Source organism: Podarcis muralis, chromosome 5 (genome assembly GCF_964188315.1).
Source record: "Podarcis muralis chromosome 5, rPodMur119.hap1.1, whole genome shotgun sequence".
NCBI classification, from domain to species: domain Eukaryota; kingdom Metazoa; phylum Chordata; class Lepidosauria; order Squamata; family Lacertidae; genus Podarcis; species Podarcis muralis.
The window spans coordinates 39054098-39074939 of record NC_135659.1 but is presented as its reverse complement, the minus strand read 5'-3'; the positions used below and the strand labels follow the sequence as shown (position 1 = coordinate 39074939).

Sequence of the window (20842 nt, the reverse complement as noted above, 5' to 3'; positions counted from 1 at the left end):
TAAGGGCAGCTCTATGTAGAGCACATTGCAATAATCCAATCTGGAGTTATGGGGTTGAGAAATAATGGGCATGAGGGGTCTTTGTGTATCTTCCGTGTCTAGACACCCCTTTTGGTTTGTTAGCTCACTGCTCTGAACTCACATTTATTGGTTAAGCAAAGGTAGTAGGGTGAATTGAAATATGGGAGGTATGTGTAGGCCTTCCAATTCCTTGCAACAATCTGTGCCACAGGCTCTGTGGATGCACTTATACCAAAAATTGCTCTGTTAGGATCCTATCTTGTGTGAGTCATTGGGAAGAATCAAACCTCACCATTTAAGTAGTGATCATTGTTGCAGTATCTTCAGATACAAGTTCAGAACAGTGGTTTTTCTAGCGTACTTGACCAATGAAACATCAGATCAGACCAGATCACTTTTGCTTCTGTAATCACCATTACCTTTCTGTTAACTTTTATTTCTAAATATTATTGCTGTTAACCATTGGTGCTTGCTACGAAATGTAAATCTAACCAACAACCTATTCTTATGTGATGTCATCAAGCCTATAGGAAGGTTAAAGCAGCTGGTGTACTTGGATATGTCAAAAAATAGGATAGAAAGTATAGATATGGACATATCAGGATGTGAAGCCCTGGAAGATCTACTGTTGTCATCCAACATGCTACAACAACTGCCAGATTCTATAGGTAAAGAAAGAAATGTTGGCTAAATGTGTGGTTATGTGTTAGAGGTTGTTGCTAAGAAAATGGGTTTTTGTTAATAGATGCTGGTTTGGATTCAAGGGTCCATTTCTTCTGAATCAAGATTAAGATTTATCTGCCTCCCCTATCATTCATTATCCTGTAATTATTATTAGCAACTTTATCTCTAAAATAACATGCTGTTTTTATGTTAAGAGTTAAGCATTATATGAAGAATACAGGTATAACGTTTTGAAGTTTTACTTCATAATACAGAAAAGTGTTCCTGGTCACATTGCCTTGCACCACAGTTTTATGTGTAGAAACTCATCTTTGAATATGAGGTGCAATTATTTTTTAATGCTAGAATCTGTCCACAGGTTTATTTTTAACTATAATACATGTGTTAGGGAGGTGTGTCTGTAATTTAGCTTCCTGCTGTGAAGAAATACTCTGGAATGGCTTTTCTCACATTACCTAAAATTCATGTCCTCGGGCACGAGTGTGAAACTTCATGTGCAAAAATACAAAATAGCAATCCACTGTTAAACTGCATGACTTGTATCAAGTGCTAGTTCTACTCAGAGTAGACCCACTGAAATTAACGAACATGGCTGACTTGGGCATATTAATTTCAGTGGTTCATATTCAACTAAATTGTTGCACGAGGAAAAGCCAGTGCAAGGATTCATGCTAGCACAATAAGAATTCCCCCTCTCCCCCCTATCCTGCACCATCACCAAATCTAGTCTGGAGGGGTTAGAACCTCCCAGAATAGATTTAGGGGGCTTTGTGGGGAGGAGAGAAGAAAAAGTTCCATGGCACCAATAAAATCCATGTTCCTGATGGAGCCTTAGCTACCGATGCAATAGGTCTACGAAGAGTAGAACTTAGTTAAATTCAACCCTGTGGTTTTTGCAATTAGAAGATACTGTGTTTGCAAATTTAGGGATCACATGAGAAAATGTGTTTGAAACAACTGCGTAGCCACCTCTGGAAGAGGATTCTTTTGAACTGACCGGGAATCCTTTATTTCAAAAATACTATTCATTATTCCATTTATTTTGTTACTTCTGCTGAAACTGGCCTCAGAATAGGCACTATGACCACTAGTATTGAGAGTTGAAAAAGGGGTGTACTTCACAGTAAAAAAATAATTATAGGGGGAAAATCTGTTTTCAATATCTAACGCATCTCTCTCTCTGTTTCTCTCTCTCTCTCTCTATCTTTCTCTTTCAGGGCTCTTGAAAAGGCTTACAACTCTAAAAGTAGATGACAATCAACTCACAATTCTCCCCAATGCCATTGGAAAGTAAGTGGTGGAAGTTTATAGATTTGATGTATTTAGCAATAAGATTGTTTTCAAGACAAATGTGTATTTTCTGTCTAAGGAGGAAATGGACGCTTAACTCTTCCTGGGTGGGCGCCTGTTGCGGTCTCTCATGCTTGGCCGCCATATGTCTAGGTGGCCGTTAAGGGAGTTCCCTCTGGCAACCTGGACATCTGGCTTGAGTTCCCACTGGCTGCTGCATCTCAAATGGGCCAATCAGTGGCCTCCCATGGGGGGGTGCCTCGCCAACTGGTAGCACATTGGCTGTACATGTGCCCTCACAGCTGGTGAGTCATAAAAGCTGGGGGCACTGAGGAAATAAATTTTAGCTTATACCAGGATGTTGTCTTGCCTGAGTTTTATCTGAACATCTCAGAATGATCTTTCCACATCCTGCACATCCATCATGACTTAGCCTTCTACACTGATAGGACAGCTGTGTTTCAACGTGATCCTTTTCTTTCCCACTTGTTCCGAGGGCTCTAGAAGGACTCTACCTATGTTGACTCAGGGCCTCTCATGTTGTTTTCTGTAAACTTTAATTATGCTATGGACTGGCATAGCTCCCCAGTACCAATGGGAGTCCACATCTGCTTTTACAAGAGCCACGGCCTTTCAAAGAGTATATCCAGGTTCTTTTGCAGGCATAATTGTTTGTCAGGCATGATGCTATGGATATTTAAGCTTGGGCAGGTACCTCTTTTTGATGGGCTGTGTTGAGCTCAGCAATTACTAGTCAGTACTTGCCCCACCTTGGGGTAAATTAGTTTGCTATTCTACCATGTGTGAAACGGCACAAAGACCCCAAAGAAAAGCAGGTTGTTTGCCTGCAACTTTAGTTCATGTGGTCATATGTTCACTCAAACAACCCACCCTTTTTCACACCTGTTGTCACTCAAGTGTTTCCTTATATAACTGCCATCCGTTAGTATCTGAGAGGGAATGTAAGAACTACACCCCTTGAACATGTGCTTTGGGCAGATTTCCTGCCAAAATGTTTATCAGAAGGTTTCAGACTTCGCACAGGTACAGAACTCCATGTGTGTGCCTGCACAAATGACTACTCAAGGAGCTACAGTTTAAGATAAGCAACCTGTTTTTCTTTAAGTATCATTGATTTCGTTTGAAGAACTGAGCACATGCTTAAATCTCTTCTGTTAAGATCGATGAGAATTACAAGTGCTTAACTTGAGCTGTGCTATGTTCATGGTGTTCTTTTCTGTTATACAAAATTTTGAAATGCTTTCCAAATACAATGCCTGCTTTTTGTGGGACATGTGGGGGATAACTTAACAGCCTACTCCTTACAGCTTCATTGCCTTGTGTAGTGAGAAATAAACAGACAAGGGCATAACAGCAGCTACATGTTCTGGTAAATAAACTGTTACTTTCTTGATCTAGTTCCATTGCAGCATAGGGAAGGAATCACTGTAGCACTCTTAAACCTTAACTCTGCTCCTTAATTATAAAGTTGGATCAGTTTTTTAAATTGAAATTATACAGAAATCATGTATAATGGGATCTAATAGGCTTTTTTCCTTCTCTCTCTTTTATTATCTATATTTATTGATACTTGTCAATAAATATAATGCACTTGATCATTAGTAGGACATGCTGTGTTTCCTTCCTTGCAAATGTGCTCATCTTCAAAGTATCTTAACTAGACCTAAAGCTTCTTAACATTTTGAAATGATGCTTGTATATTTTTGCCTTTATACTGAATATTTCAGATGAGATCCATATAATTTTAGAATCTTGATGACCATGGCTGGCATGAATATAGCAATTATCATTTACATCTCATAATTTGTCAATTTACAATGACCAATTTGTTTCATTCTCATTTTGCAATTGAGAGGTTATTACATCATCCTAAGTCCTTATAACATTTTTCATATTTGAGAGACCTATTCAGCTGTGCAAATAGGATTTTCCTCCCCTTTAGCCCCGCAGTTCTGGGTGCGGGAGGGGCAGGTGCAGCGGCTGAAGGAGAAAGTGAATGCTGTTGCATCCACAGACACGATATTAGATTGCTCCCTTAATGCTTACGTAATGAATGGTTTTGTGATAGCACTTTGCTTCAATCCTGAATGCCTTTGCTCTGAGCAATACATGTTTCTTCATTTACACAGAAGCACATATAAAGTTGCTTTATACTGAGTTATACCATTGGTCCATCTATCCCAGTATTGTCTACTCTGATTGTTGATGGCTTTCACAGCAGTCTTTCTCAATCCTGCTACCTGAGATCCTTGAACTGAAGGTGCCAGGGATTGAATTCAGCATTTGGTTAGTGTGGATACGTTTGAAACGCAACATTCCCCTTCTTCCATATATTCTGTATTGCCAATCTAGGGACTGGTGGCAGCTGAAAGGGAATTGCAATAAATGATAACGTTTCTTGTCTGGCTGTAGCATCACTGAAGGTGCAGCGTGATCATTTTGCCAGGTGGTCTACTAAAGCACAGTCACCTATGTCTACATCTTCTGTCAGCGCAAGCCTAAAGTGGATCTGGGCCAAGTTGTCTGAATGCTGCCTTTAGAAATGATCACTTCCTCTGGCTTAAATTACAGCCTGGCAGCCGCAAGCATATAATGAAAAGCCTAACAAAGCTTTCAGCTGTTCTCTTTCCAACCCACTTCATGAATCACTGTGCAGTTCTCAAGAGGATGACACACTTCAGTCCTCCAGGCTAGTGTGGTCTAGTAGCTAGTTGCAGGGGAGATGTGTGGGGAACCAGATGGGCTGTGGGTTGTGGAGCAGCTGCTTTTAGATTTGTTCGTCTGAAGAATGTCGAAGTAAATAACTGAAGGCTGTATTGGGCACTTGCTATTTTACTGTTGCCAATAAATTTATGGGGGAAAGCTTTGATCTTGGTCATTTGTAAAATATAATACTTCTGTTAATGAGAAGTCAGTGTGTACCCCCTTCCCTCCTGTCCTGGGTAGTTGGTAGCCAGTTTTATACCTGCTACATAACCATAACATCATGGTAGTTCAGGATTTATTGAAACAGTTTCTTTTTAATTCAGTCAAGCTTTCAATAGAGAGTGCCACTTATCAGGCTGTTTTAGCAGTTAAATTCACAGAATTATTGCAGAATTATTTTGTAGGATTATGGAAACTTATTTATTTATTTTCATGTCTATCTTACCCTGCATCAAATCAAGTGACCACAAGGGTGGGACACATCAATTATTAAAAACAACATCAATAAAAAAATTGAGAACAGTATACAATTCATAAATATTATAACTGCTCTCTCCAAGTATCAGTGGCTGAGTACCCCACATCATTAAAAATCTGGATAAAGAGGTAAGTTTTAACTTGGTGCTGAAATCCAACCAGTGTAGACACCAACCTAAATTCAAGGTGGAGGGAATTCCACAACTTTCCACAGGTCTTTTCACAAGTCTCAGGTGTATGAACCCCACTTGGTGATGGAATAGTGAGTATAGCATCGCCAGCAGGCAGGATAATATAGGATGAGGTGCTCCTTCAGGTAACTTAACCCTAAAATTCTCAGATCATTATAAGTCAACATTAAAACCTTGAAATAAGCACAGTAGCATATTGGCAGACTGTACAAACTCTTCAGAACTGGTGTTATATGAACTAAACTGGCTGAACCACTCAATAATCTTGCCATGGTGGTCTTCCCCTACTACAACCTCTGAACCATTTTCAAGGGCAGAGCCCCACATAGAGTATATTAGAGTAATCTAACTTGGAGTTACCAGACTGCAGGAGCCTGCTGCCAGGCTATCACCGTCTAAGAATGACTGTAGCTGGCAAGCAAACTGGTGCTACTAAGAGGTGTTCCAAGACACATGAATCCAAGGGCACCGCCAGATGCCATCAGAAGGAGTGCAGCTCCCTCCAGAATATGCCATCTATCCAGTTCTTGAACACAAGAATCTCCTGTCAACAGGATCTCTATCTTGTCAGGATTCAGCTTCAGTTTTGGCTGTCATCCAACCCATTACTGCTTCCAGACATCGGTCCAACAACTGCACAACCTCTCCTGACTCAGATGATATGTAAAGACAGTGATTGGTATCAGTGTATTTATGGAATAATACTCCAAGTGCAGTGGGCCTCAACTTATGCTCACTTTACTTACACAATTGCAACCTTAGGTACATGGCCGATAAATAAGTAAATAAATGGTGAGCTGAGAAAACCTACCATGAAATGAGTTTTTAAGCCCTCCACCTCACTTACCAGGCTTTGGGAGGGAGTTTGAAGGGCTGTGAGATGCTTTCAGAGCCCTCCTGCCTCCTTCCCAGATACTATCTGACTCTGGACAGGTGGGGTGGGGGGTGCACCAGGGGTGGGTGGGTTCCTGGCTTTACGCAATGGCAAGAGCTTTTTGATCCATCTGTCTCATTTACCTGGCTCTGGGAGCATCCCAAGGCTTGTGCAGTAAGTGAGGCAAAGGGCAAGGCCTGCTCCAGACAAGTTGAGAGCGGTTTCTGGGAATCCTGGCTTCACACAATTTTGCCTTTGCATGTGGACTTTTAGAACTGAACCCTCATGTATGTGGCAGGTCCACTGTACCTTGAAAAACTCTCAGAATGGCTGTAACATCTATTTAAACAGCGTGGGGGACAGTATGGAATTGTCTTGGTGCCATTCTCTGGAAACAGCCCTGTAGGTAGAAGTTGAACCTCTGTTTCACCATGTTTCTAACTTCCAGCTACAGAACCGATTCAGAAGGAAACAGTGGTCAGTGCTATCAAAAGCCACCAATAAGTCTAGGAGACTTATCAGGGTTGCATTCCCCTAGCACAGGTCAGTCAGATCAACCAAGGTTATTTCAGTACTAAAACTGGGCCTGAAGCCAGACTGAAATTGGTCTAGACAATCCTTTGTAAAATATGTATTACTTAAGTAATACTGGAAAGTGTTTCTGCCGTTTTATTACAGCACATTTATTGTCAGTATAAGTCTCAGTTGCTAGCATTTCTACCTAAAGGATTCATGGTTAAGATATCTCTTGATGGGGCCTGTTTATGCATGATAAAATTGCATATGTCTATTTTGCTTCATATGCAAATGGGAGGAGACCAATACACACATCTGCCATAATTACATGTGGTAGGAACTTTCTGCCAATCATATACATGTGACAAAATAGACGTGGGTGTTTGCCATATACTACTGCATAAATGCTCTCCTCTGGCTTTATTATTAGTTAGTGTTGACAGTAGTGTCCTAGATGGACTATTCCTCTGCTTCAACTAGAAAGCATTTCCAAATATAATTCCATTATGTCCTTCAAATGCACATTTTGTACTGCAGCTCAAAAATGTGTAAGATACTTATATTTTTGTCATTTGAAAGTCTTATGTTTGCATAGTTTGCAGATCTGGAATGTTAAGATTTAGATATTAAAACCCCCCAATGATTGATGGCTTTGTGACATAGACTAACAAATGTACTTAACGTTTCAGTTTATCTTTATTAGAGGAATTCGACTGCAGCTGTAATGAACTAGAGTCTCTACCTCCCACCATTGGCTACTTGCACAGTCTGCGGACACTAGCTGTAGATGAAAATTTCCTGCCTGAACTGCCTAGAGAAGTAAGGATATATTATGAAATATGATTACTTGAAAATTTCCCTGTCTTTATCCAGAATAAATTTACACTGAAGGCACTATTACCAAATCAGAGTTTGGTCTCAATACAAAAGGGCAATATTCACATAAAAATGATGAATTTCAAACATTTTTAATTTCTAAAGTTTTGTATCAGCTTGTAAATGTTACATCAGACTTTGAAAATAGGGCAGTTTGGAAGTTAACAATCCAGTACAACCATTAGGTAACAATTTATTTCTTCAGGGAGCAGTGCCCACAAGGAGGAGTCAATATGCTGGCCACTCCTTTGCCGCAATGCTTTCTGTACACATTTCTACTCTTTCTTACTGAGGATGCATCCAACACATTCAGGAGCTTCAGGCTGATGTCATTCTTGGTGCACCGTCTTCATTCTCAGAACCGTTGTATGAAGACATGACAAACCAAGTAGACTGGGACCCTATGGTTACAATTTTTCATCTTCATGCGAGCCTTTCCTAACTTAGAACTTGGAAATGGAACAGCAGTGGTTTTATCAATTTGGTGCAGCTGAGGTTGTTAGACATAATGCCCAAAATTGATTAACTTGTCTTCAAGATGCTATCTAGTAACTGGTTCTACTAGAATACACGGTATAATGGTGTGGGAACAGACCTTCTAAAGGCAAGCCTTTCAGTATTTGAGTTTATTTAAACTGGGGTTAAAAAACCCCCAGACATTTTTGGAAATTGCCTTGCCTTCAAGGGTCTTTGGTTTCTAAAGTATTCATTCACTTAACCCTATAGTGGGTCAAAGGTTTCCAACTTGGAATCATAATGCAGTTCTCATCAGTCAATATGTTGAGCATATGCTTTTTTCCACTCAAGAATTTGAGATTATCAGTATTGGGATTCATTCGGATATAAAGGGTTGAGTACATTCTAAAAAAATAAAAGGCATATCCACTCCCAATTGGTGGCAACTTGTTACCCTTAGGTTAGGATTCAAATGTTTCTTGCATGTTTATGAGTCTGTTCCTCTTTGGCTTTCTGATTATTGATTGAATATTGTTTTTGTATTTATTTGTTTTGATTTTGCATTGGTTTAAGTCTTTATAGCTTGTATGTGAATAGAAATACATTTTATAAATAAATAAATAAAATAAATTATGTTACGCTAGATTTGAAACACCACCTTCACTCAGTTTGTTGCACGTTGTCTTCTATCCCTCTGAATAAATTGTCTGTTAGTGTTGTATAAGTTGTGGACAAAATATGCAGGAACAGAGAAATAGTTCCAAAGGGGGCTCTCCATGCAAATATCAAATCTGGGCAAAAGCTGCAAAGTGAAAACGTTCCATCCTAGGGGGAGATGTAGTCAATTTCTCAACCTGTGTTATAATCCAGAGCAGCTGACACTAACGAATCTGGCTTCTAAAAGCATGATCCCAACTCCTGTCAGTCAAAAGTATGGGTTTTGCGGCCAAGGCCAGTGTTCTTTGTCACAATCTTTGCCAGGTTCTTGGTTAAAGCTTTGGTATGATGGTGATAAAGAACCATTCAATCTAAGCAACAGCAGTTTCTTTAGCTTGAATGCAGGAATATTCATTCAAGGCATTTGCAAAGCAGTGACATGAGTTCAAGCCACACATCTGTTAAACACTATAGATCATTTTTACATTATTCTCCCACATCACATCACTTATCAGAAAATGTCTAAAATATACAAGACTCAAGCCTAGCTTCTGCTCACATCCATGTTGCATATCTTGAGAAATGGGTGATATTGGCATGGGAATAAACTATCATGTACCTTGTGGCCTGTATCTTCTCTTGTGACATATATGCTGGAGTGGTTTTCAAGTAGCTTATACTGCATTACATCATAGCTTAGGTGATGTCAAGGGAGGTCTTAAGGTGCCACATCTCTGTCCCGACAGACATTTCTGCGAGGCAGTTACTTAGAAAGGCTTGGTAACCTAAGGGAGTAGTTTTCATATAACATAGAGGGAGTAGCATCTAGATGATAAGTGGTGGGTGGGATTTACGTGTACTTAACATTGGGAAGTTTTTCATGGGTAATGAATGCAAAGGTATGTGGTTTGTAAAAGAGGGTTCCATGTGTGCTTGCAAGGCTCTATACTTTATGCATTGCTAATGCATGATAATGTGACTACCATGGAGCATGGAGTTTCTTCCATAAATGATCTAAATAGGTCAAATTAGGATGTGTTTAAAAAGGTAAAGGTACCCCTGACCGTTAGGTCCAGTTGTGGATGAGGTTTAGGATTACTTAATTAGGCTAGAGGTCAGACAAAGAGAAAAACATTCATATTTTCTGGAATTTTTATACTGCTTGGTGCTTTTCCCTTATTGATAAGCATCAAGATCAGCACCAAATAACATGTAAAAAATCATATATAATTAAGTTATTTTAAAGACGTAACTAAGCTACCTATATAGATGGCAATTCTGGTGACATAGCCCATGCCTTAACAATTGTTTTTGACGCCTACAGATTGGAAGTTGTAAGAATGTAACAGTTATGTCTCTGCGCTCTAACAAACTGGAATTTCTTCCTGATGAGATTGGACAAATGCAGAAACTCAGAGTCTTAAACTTGAGTGACAACAGGTAATGTTTTTATTATTTTAGATTTCTTGCATAATCAGTGCTCTTTTGAATCGAGAACTGTTCAAAACGTATCCTAACATTTTTCTCTTGAAGCATTGCCAGATTATCAGCTGACAGAACAACGTATGTGCAGATATGTTAATTTGTTTCATGGGATCCAGACAGCTTTTCTCAAGGAAGCATTTATCTTTTTCATTAGTTGAGCAGCAGCAGTGACATTATTGTTGGCATAAAGTTATTTAGGTGCTGCACAAAGTTTATTAAATAGCACAATACCTTCCACAGGTTTACAAACTAATGGATGTAATTAAAAAGGAGAAGGAACAAGGACACAGTTGCTCTAAACCATGTAGTGTAGAGAGAAAAGAGAAATGTCAAAAACGTTTCTGGTTTAGAAAGCCACAAGAGGCTACTTCATCAAAGGAGGAAGGCAGAGCTAAAACTGGGTTCCTCCCAGTGGAGGTTCTACAAACCTCTGGTGTCCAACTTGCAGAACAGGATGACCTTCTCCTCTGAATGAGAATTACATTTAATTCATAAAGAAAAATGCAAACATTTGATAAATGTTGCAGATAGTCTCTCTTTTTTTGCTTAAATATTTCAGGTCATTTTATGAATAATATGTCATCAACTGACATTTTCCAGAGGCTGCAGTAATTAAAGCCGAAATCCTATGATTCATTTAACTGAAAAGGGTAGCAAAAAAAAATTCAACTTCAACTAATTTAAACATCCCTGTTCTTCTTGTTGGAACTAATTAGAGTTTTCTATATAGAACTTGTTTTCCCCCACATGCAGTCATTTAAAGCACAAAAGTGGGAATAATTTCACAGAATCAGCAAGCTGATATTGTGATTTAATTTTCATTTAGCATGAACCATGTTTGTAAATGTAGTGCCCTAATAGGGTTACGGGGTCTTGAAATCAAACATTCTGGTACTTGGATGGGGCCTGTGTTACATGGAATGTAAAGGGTTAAAAGGTAACTGGCTGCAACCATTTCTCCTCCTGTGATTCAGTGAGTAGGATTTATGGTATGTTTGTGTGTGTTTTTAGCTCTCTACCTGTTCAGTTCTATGTATGCTGGACTCAGAACTAGTCCTGTTTATTGTTCGCTTAATAAAGCGACTGTCTTTCTGTCCCCTTGGAGTCTGTTGTAGTGCATGGTTAATAGGAAGGTATGCAACTGCATGAGTAGATACATAAAGAGGGACCCAGTTAAGAATATTTTGTGGTGCCTGTTCTCTACTGAAATCCCAGCTCAAGGGTTATGCCAGAAATACAGTTTCCAAGAAGCTGGTGTGTCAGGACAATGTGCACCACAACTGGAGAAAATGGAAGCAGAGCTCTGAAGTATAAAGCTTTTCTGGTGGAACAGATATAAAGGACAGCAGGTTCCAAACTGCCCTATTTCTGCATGTTGTTAGAGAAGAGGCTAGGGAGGGTGTCAGAATGAGATTTATGATGGACACAAGGGAAAAGCATTAATCCCAGTGTCACAGATTTAAAGATGCTTGCCCTGCGGTGAGAGGGCACTTTCATAGGAGACTGCTAAGCTTGCCCTCATGTTTGAGCACATATCCAGCATAACAATGAAAGCTATTCCTAAAAAAAGCACAAGCCTTTATTAATTCTTTTGTAAATGCATGCTAGCGTGAAAGTGATTCATAAGGATTTTATTCTGGTAGCAGTCAAAAGTGAGACATTTAGCATCTGGAAGACATTTGCAGGGTTTCCTTGCAGCAATGGTGTTCTTGAGTTTGGAATACTGCCTTGGCTAAAAACTTAACACATAACAATAGATTAGGTAGGGGGTACACAAACACACACACACACGTGTGTGTGTGTGTGTGTGTGTGAGAGAGAGAGAGAGAGAGAGAGAGAGAATCTTCTCTGAATATTTAGGAAATTAAATTATGTATACATTTTTAACTGGAAAAATATTCTTTGAAAAAGAATCAAGTATTTCCATAAAGATGTCTTTTAAAAGCAATTCAAGAGGATGACCAAAGTTGAAATTGCTGTCATCTGACTGTTAAAATGCTGCATAAATATCTTGACAATGTTTAAGTAAATACTCAAGTTGTCCCAATTTCGTTATTTTTACAGATTGAAAAATTTGCCTATCACTTTTACAAAACTTAAAGAACTTGCAGCTTTGTGGCTTTCAGACAACCAGGTAAAGATTTTAATGTCTGTTCTCATTTTAACAGCTAAATAAAAGGGCAGCAAGCTCAGCTGTATTTGTATTTGTAAAATATTTATGGTGAACTTAAAAGTGTTTAAACCTGTTAAAGTAGATGATGCTTTCTGGCGGGGGGGGGGGGAATAAAAATTATGAGTATAATGCAAAATTGTTCATAGCATCTCAAGTTCTGCTTCCTTCAAGTTCATCCGTATCATCAGATCTCCCAGCAAACCCCCAAATATTTTGAAGCACCAAGCAGTGCTAGCCCTACTGTTAGGCAGAGTGCAGTGACATGGGGAAGCAGTGAGATGTTGGGCGGCAAGAATTTACTAGTTCAAATAGCAACTTTTTAATGTATTTATTTCCTTCTGTACAATGTGATGGGTGTTTCACAAGAGAGGGTGCTTAAGCCCAAGACCTGTTGAGTCTAACCATCTGTCGGTGATGGGGAACCTCTGATCCACAGGCCTAATTTTGGTCTAGCCATACCCACCTGCCATCACATACAATGTGGGGTATTTGGCAGTTAAAGATATGCCTGGGCTGAAAGGGATTTTGCAGACAGTGACTCTCAGCTGATCACCGGTGCCAACAAAGCCCTATATGTTGTAAGCGACAAACATCAGTAGAGTATCAAGGCTTGCAAAGTACTATGCTTTTCCCTGCAGAGTTTGATTTCATTCTGACACCAGGTGTTTCAGAGGTTGGCAGCCCTTTCCAACTGTCAGACGTGACCCATAGAAGGTTGGGGAAAGTAAGGTTCTGCCCCATTGGCTGGATCCACTTCTCCATCCTTGTCATATAAAAGGAGGATGGAGTCTTCTATCTGTGACAGAACTGTGGCATTGTAGAGATGTTACAGGAAGGACAGTGTTTATGTAAATGTAAAACAGATAATCAGTATACAGGCTTCTGGATCATACTCTTAGTTTTAAGGATACCGCAATTTCTTCTTTAGGACAAAAGGGTGGTAGCATATAGAACAGTATCTAAGTAATAAGAAAACAGCACAGCACCATCTGTTGGTTGGAGCTGCTATTTCCTAATCATTACAATGCAATTTAATACCTAGAAATTATGTAGTTAGTATTGTTTTGATCAAGAATGTTAATTACAATGCTCATTGTAATGGGACACTATTTGTTAGTGTGCATGATAATTTTAGATGCCATCATTTTGGAGTTATTGTACTGTTGTTTGCTTTGAATTTGCAGTCCAAGGCCCTTATCCCTCTTCAGACTGAGGCACATCCAGAAACAAAGCAAAGAGTGCTGACCAACTACATGTTTCCTCAGCAACCTCGTGGTGATGAAGGTACTTATAAAAAAAAAGGAAAGCTATTCAGTAAATAATCAATGTTGACTTAAGTATCCTAAACAATTATTCTATAGATAGTTGTTGTTTTACAATACAAACCACTCCCTTCCCCACTTTTAACTTTCATTTTTGATAAACCATAGCAATGAAAGCTAGTGCCTGATTTGGCAGGGCTGCTAGGAATTCATGGGGGCATGGCCAATGAGTGGTCACTGGACTGTGGCCAAGTTATTCTGGTTTTCTCACCAACCTCCTCCCTTGCTGTGGATACTTAGGCATTGCAGTTTTACAAACAGCACCTAATACAATTGAAAAGCGTCAGAAGGCATCCCTGCTGTCACAGTTGCTTTCTTCTTAAAGATAGGTTGTGTGGTCCCCACCTGTTCTGGTTGTCTCCCTGTCCTCCCATGAAAAAGGACTGTTAACAATATATTTACAAACTGTGGGAAAAGATTGTTTCCCTTCCCCAGTTTATTAAGTTCTACATCTTTTCCCGCCAGAATGTGAAATAAGGTAAAGGGATATTAAGTAGACTAGGACCTGGGAGACCAGGATTAAACTCAGCCACAAAACTCACTGTGTGTATCTCAGCCTAACCCACCTCACAGGGTTGTAGTGAGGGTAACATGGGGAAAAGAAGACCCATGAATACCACCTTGAGCTTCAAATAAAAATGCTACCTCCTGCCTGCCTATCCCTGATTTTGAATTTGGGGGATAGGCTTTGGATAATGGACACAATTCAGGGCTACAAACATTTGACTTGTAGGTCCTCAGCAAATCCAATATGTGACAACTGTCTGTTGGAACTGTGCTCCTGTACAACATATAGACTCTGCACACTGAGTTCTCATCTGCAGCGTCCTACTTTTTAAATAGCATTTTAAATTTGTTTTACAGTCTTTTTATCCTCACAACGACATGGTTGCTTTGATCATAGTTCAACAAAAAGAACGGTACTAGCCCCTTGAAGACTAACACATTTATTATGGCACAAGTTTTCATGTCAGTTTCATCATTATTGGTAATCCATGAAAGTAATAATACATTTGCTAGCCTTTAAAGTACTACTGGATTGTTGTTTTGTTTCTGCTGGCCCTTTGTTTGAAAGTGTACCAGAGTAATATACCCCATGCCATACAACAAGCCTGTGACAGAAAATGGGTGGTGGTCTTCTGGTGGGCTAGCTTTTAAAAAAATGGTAAAGAAAAGGCCAATAATTCTTGGTAATCAATCAAAGTTTCATTTCTGCTGTAAACCATTGTGGTTAGAAGTTAGAAACTGGCTCTGGATTGCCGGAACATCATATCAAATGAATTTGCTGAACTTTAGGCAAGTTGGTAGCTGGGAAAGGATGTATGTTTGCATGGACAAAAATCAAGAGTGACCTTAGCTCGCAGCCCCAAGCATGCTCATACTGGGCTAACTTGAGGCCTACATGCTTTTGACTATTTGCACCCACAGAGGTTATTTGGTTGTTTAAGTTGATATTGTGCGTAAAGTTTTATTACTAGGTATCTTTTGATTATGACGTTAATTTCTACTCTAATTAGATTTCCAGTCTGACAGCGATAGTTTTAATCCTACTCTATGGGAGGAGCAAAGACAGCAACGTATGACTGTTGCCTTTGAATTCGAAGAAAAAAAAGAAGAGGAGGAAAATGCAGGAAAAGTTAAGGTAACTAGGATTACCATCCTTGGTTTTTTTGTTTTTTTTGTAGTAAATAAGTAGGTGGTTGTTAAGTGTGTGTTTAACCAATCTAGACATGAGTAAGGCTGCAATCCTATACTCACCTATCTGAAAATAAGTCCCATTGAACTCAGTGGTGCTTACTTCGACATGCAATGGATTGCACTGCAAATCTCTTTAAGAATTTGACTGTGTTTCCTACTACCATGATTGGACCTTCAATTGCTGGCTAGGGCACATGAAATTTCCAGATGCACTGTTAAAATCTCATATTCTACAGTTGTCAATTAGAAAGTCCTCCTTGATGGGCTCATTTAAGTGCAGTCCAGAAGTTTGCTCTTGCCTTTAAAAGTCAACCTGCTGATACGCATATTTTCTTGATGTCCTTACTTCTCTTGATATTTGCCATAATGTCCCCTTAAAGCATGTGACATTTAGAACTAAAGGGATTGGCACTTTTACAAATATATAGAGAGACTAAGAATTAGATATTGCCTCACTGCAAATCTTGTTTTGCAGAACAGAAATGAAACTGATAGAAGTGAATCTTGCTGTGCTGTTTATGAGACACAATTACCAGAAGGATAACAATGTGTGATCAATAGAAACTGATGGCTTAGGCTCACAAAGACCATTTCTAATTCGCTAACTCAGAACTGTCACATCAGATGAAAAAACAGCCTTTTAAGCAGATATTTCTGTTCTGTATAAAATTGAGGGAGAGAAATAGGTTAGATTCCTTTATAAAAGCCAAGTGTAATGTGAAATGGCAGTTGCACAGGGGGGAAATATTGTAGGAGTCAAGTTAATTAACAAGTCCTGACGTAAATATCTTCTTTCAGAAGTTTAAACAAGGCACAAAAGACTTTATAAGACACAAAAATGGCTGATCTATTGCTCACCAGATTGCTATATTTAGTCCCAAGTAATCATTCCACAGCCACCAAAATTTCAACACCTTGAATATTACATTTCAGTGACAGCTGAAATTGTCACCTTAGTACAAGAGATGTTTTTTCTTGAATTTCTGTCTCCTGCACAAAAAAACTTCGCAGTCTCAGTGTTCATATGCATTTGTTCTTTCAAAACCAATGAAAGGATTCATAAGCCCATAATATAACAAACATGAAGACCACTTAGTGGGCATTCAGCTCTATCTTTTCAATAGTATCTTCAGTGCTCACTAGAAGTATTACTTAGGTTTCCAGCCTACAAAGACAGCCCATATAGCATGCATTTTACACAGTATTCTATAATACAGAAAGTATTTTCTGATCTTTATATTAAAAATATGCCCAATCTGCTCCTCATTCAGAATGGGGGTTGGCCTTGACATGATGATTATATTCTAGCAAGCAAGTGCCCCTGATGTGTGTCAAGACCAAGTACTTCCAGCAGGTGTTTTGTAAAAGCATTGCCTTGATGTTTGGGGGCAAATATGTTTTACTTTAAAATGAGATTAACCGAGGTCAAGAGTCACATCTATCAGTCAAATCATTTGTTTTTGGAACAAGACTTGAAATTGACGTCAGTTGCCAGGAATAAAGAAAAATCAGACCTGTCTTTCTTGAGCTCTTACTCTATTTCCCTCTTTTATCCTACAGATATCTGAGAGGGGGGGGGGACTGCCTTACTCTTCATATAATCCTCAAACAAAAATAATACTTTATTAAAATGACAAGTAAGATTGGGTTGTATCCAGCGGCGTCCCTCTGCTGAAAGAAGGTTCTTTGATCCAGTGGAGGTGTCTGTGAGCCAAAGGGAAGGAAGTGTTTTCCATAGACTCCCCCTTTCTTCTGCAGTCCCCTTAACTACTTACATAACTGTTCCAAAGGATTTCCTGTTGAACAAATTTGGGGGAGCTGCACAGAGAAGGGAATGAGCTAAAATCGCCTTTACCACTTTCCACTAACATGAGCTTCTGCTGGATCAAAAAGCATACTGTCGCAAAAATGAGCAATGTATGTATGGACGCAGTGGGATATTAATCCATTGTATCTGACTTTTTGTGGATATCCCTTTAAAAAGTAACATATATAAAACTTTTTTTAGCAAATAGAAAGCAACACGAAAACTGTACTGGTAGCTCTCTAGGACACACACACTTATGAGGGTACTAAGAGTACATTTTTGTACAGGAGAATGGCAAAAGATGTTTTAAAGCAGTGAAGAGGCTAAGTAGTTCCATGTTAAGCCATAGCCTGCGTTATTTCACTTCCCATAGATCTTCACATGACAATCAACATTTCCTATACTTCTAATGTTATATAATTGAAAATCAAAACACAGTCATTTCCAGTAATGTTGCCTTTATGCCTGAAAGGTTTGAACCTTGTACAATGAGACTGTACAATTAAATGACATCTGTATAAATGCCAGTAAATAATGCTTTTTAATGGCTTTGTTCATTTCAGCTTCCGTTTTCATTTTAGTAAACAATTAAAAAAAGAAACCTGTATATAAAAATATGGTTCTGTCTAATGCTGAGTGAGCAGAAAACAGCTCATACAATGCCTCTTTCCTGCAGCCCTGTACTCCTTCACAATGTTTCTCTAGTAGGTCCTGAGCGGTGTGGGCTGTATCATGTGGGGCTATAGTAGTAGGGGAAAATCACACAAAACCAGGAAGAAGAATCTTGTACCAACAGCATGCAAGATTCCTCTGCCTGATTTGGTGTGTTTTCCCGCTTCTTCTGTAGTCTCCTGCAGCACACAGTGCAGGAGGGCTCTTGACCTTCTCAAGGGGCTTTTGTGTCAAGGGTCCAGGTAGCTGCAGTGGGCAATTTCGCCAGGTATCCTTTTGCTTAAAAATAAGATAAACTGGGTTTCAAAACTTTTGATGTCATGCTAGACAGGTGAACTTATGTTCAGCTCATCACAGTTTTTTGATTCATAGGATAAAGATAAGCATGTTTCTGAATGGTGGTAAAAAAGATTAATTTTATCATTTTTTGTTAATTCACAAACTAGAAAAGTGATCTATTTGCCTGCGTCGGGCTAGATAATATTTTGCACTCAAGAGTTGCATGTGGCAGTGGTCAGGGGATGCGTAGCAGTAATAAGTGGGCCTGAAAGTGGTAGCTGTAGGCAGGATCTGGGCTTCTTTCTTTCTTTCTTTCTTTCTCTCTCTCTCTCTCTCTCTCTCTCTCTCTCTCTCTCTCTCTCTCTTACACACACACACACACACACACACACACACAAATGTACATACGTACGTACAGGTGCATATACAATACCCACTTTCCCCCCAAAATAAAGATGAAAATCCACAGGAGTGCTGTCAATAATATCAGTGTAAAACCAATTTTAATGTATTAAATAGATTTTTAAAAGTCACACTGGTGCTAGACCTTTACAGTACTAAACATATTTAAAAGAAATCATGTTAAATGTTTCTGTTACATTATTCTGCTTATATTAATTATATTTATTCTATCTTAAAACATAATCAAATGGTTACAGATCAGTTCAATACCTGGGTGTTTGGAGATGATTCTCATATGTTTATCCAGTAAACATGCAAGTAATATTGGGACTCACAGTGTTTAAAGCGCATACAAAATTTCTTTGACATCATGGCTATCTGTGCATTGCAATATCAACTGCAGGCACCTGTCTGTTTGGCTGATATGAAGACATTTCCAGAGTGGTGAAATAATCCTTAATATTAAGGGCACAGTTTCAATGAAATGTGTGCCCTGTGATTGGTTGGTTGCATATTCATCTAAGTTTCATAGGATTTGGTTTGTAATTTTATGTTATTTAAAATTATACATTTGGTAATAGTTCTTAATATTCATAATAACTTTATTCTGATGAGTCTTGTGAAATTTGATTTTGGTCAAGTGTATCATTGTTTGCTGAAATGAATTTGACAGTAGAAATTAAAAAAGAAATTCTTCTATCCAGGAATATTGCACTTTGGAAGGTTTTTATCCCCAGCGGCATGCTACTTCTGAGGTAACTTTAAATGTGAAACATAAAAGACCATGAATAGAAAGGGAGTCTAGACTTCATTGGTAATTATCATTTTTAATATCAACTATGGGATTTTCTTCACCCTAATTCTATCTAGCACATCTGCGAGTATGTTTAATAGTGAAAGTTAATATTTACCTAAGATAAATTAACTTTACTCAAATTTCCTTACATAGTTAATTAGTTACACTGTATTCTTAGCAACCTTTGCAGTGCATGTAGTATTTGATTTACATCCCAGTTATTGTTAAGGTTATGTGTAAATCTTACGTATACCATGGCCCAGGTCATGTAGAAAAGCAAGTGATTAAGTTAGACCAGCAGCAATTACATTCTTTCAACTGTAAGGCAATTAGAACAATAGCAGTACTTTATTCCACACATCACTTAGTTAGTTTTCTTACTGGAGCTGTACATTTCCTTGTAACATAATATTTCACATTTGCTATTGAGATCCATGTTTGGATGTGCTTGTCTGTAATGCATACTTTATTATATTTCAACGCTCAGTGCAAGTTGCTACCATAGTTTGTTCTCTTCACATCAGTCAAGCTTTTTGAATGGTTGCCTATTAACTTGTGTCTGCATTTGAACCTTGGCTTTACATGCAATTTTTTCCTTTGTAGTAAAAATTATATCACACTTTTGTACAAATACACATCCATTAAATGAGGTGGGGGGCCCTCAATTTTTATTGAATGCAATCCATTAAAATTGAAACGTACTCAAGTCCTATTGATTTCAGAAGGATTTAGGAACATCTAATCTTTTTTGGATTGCTCACAGTCTTTTCAAATAAGCTATCACACTGTTGTTTTATAAATCCAGAATGACTTCCCATATGCAAGTGAAGTTCTAGATTCTACCTGAGCCATTAAAGTGATATTTAGCAGTCTGAATATCAAGGTGTAATTTCAGTCCAAGTATTATTGCATTATACAGTTCTAGGCAAGTGGGAAGGAAATTACATTCAGTCACCAATGGATTTTATTCTGCATTCACCATATTGTAAATGACATAGGCTTTAGCATTTCAAAGGCACAGTTTTATGTTAACATTGTCTCAAATGCCTAAATTCACTGTCTCTGTGTTTTCTGTTTTGTATAGCCTTGATAATCAAAACTAGAAGTTTAATAATGGTTTTTGTTTCCTATTTGTGGTTTTAATTTATTTTGTTAAACAACTGCTCAGGTTGAAATAAACTTAAAGCGCTATCCAACTCCATACCCAGAAGATTTAAAGAATATGGTGAAATCTGTTCAAAATCTGGTGGGTAAACCTAGCCATGGAATGAGGCCTGAGAATGCAACACCAACCGTCAGTGCAGAACAAGCTGTGAAAGACAAATATGAGCACAAGTGGCCAATGACAGCAAAGGATATATCCGTGGAGGTAACATGACAGTGTTATTTAAACAAACGGGAGTTTATTTTAAGATCAGTACAATATAGATCTCTTTATT

General features: G+C 38.5%; 1 protein-coding gene across 14 annotated transcripts in view; it reads left to right on the top strand.

The window, feature by feature from the left end:
• The window catches only part of LRRC7 (leucine rich repeat containing 7), a 169136-nt gene that overhangs the window by 109685 nt on the left and 38609 nt on the right, over positions 1 to 20842 (top strand). For 10 of the 14 annotated variants that reach the window (XM_028733098.2, XM_028733103.2, XM_028733096.2 and 7 more), the window contains 9 exons: positions 545 to 689; positions 1923 to 1995; positions 7470 to 7599; positions 10094 to 10209; positions 12319 to 12388; positions 13612 to 13711; positions 15267 to 15391; positions 19312 to 19362; positions 20572 to 20772. In XM_028733098.2, coding sequence (XP_028588931.2) covers positions 545 to 689; positions 1923 to 1995; positions 7470 to 7599; positions 10094 to 10209; positions 12319 to 12388; positions 13612 to 13711; positions 15267 to 15391; positions 19312 to 19362; positions 20572 to 20772 — 1011 coding nt within the window. Of the gene's footprint in view, positions 1 to 544; positions 690 to 1922; positions 1996 to 7469; positions 7600 to 10093; positions 10210 to 12318; positions 12389 to 13611; positions 13712 to 15266; positions 15392 to 19311; positions 19422 to 20571; positions 20773 to 20842 lie in introns of those variants that run through there. The other 4 variants (XM_028733111.2, XM_028733101.2, XM_028733109.2 and 1 more) reach the window with 3 other exon arrangements.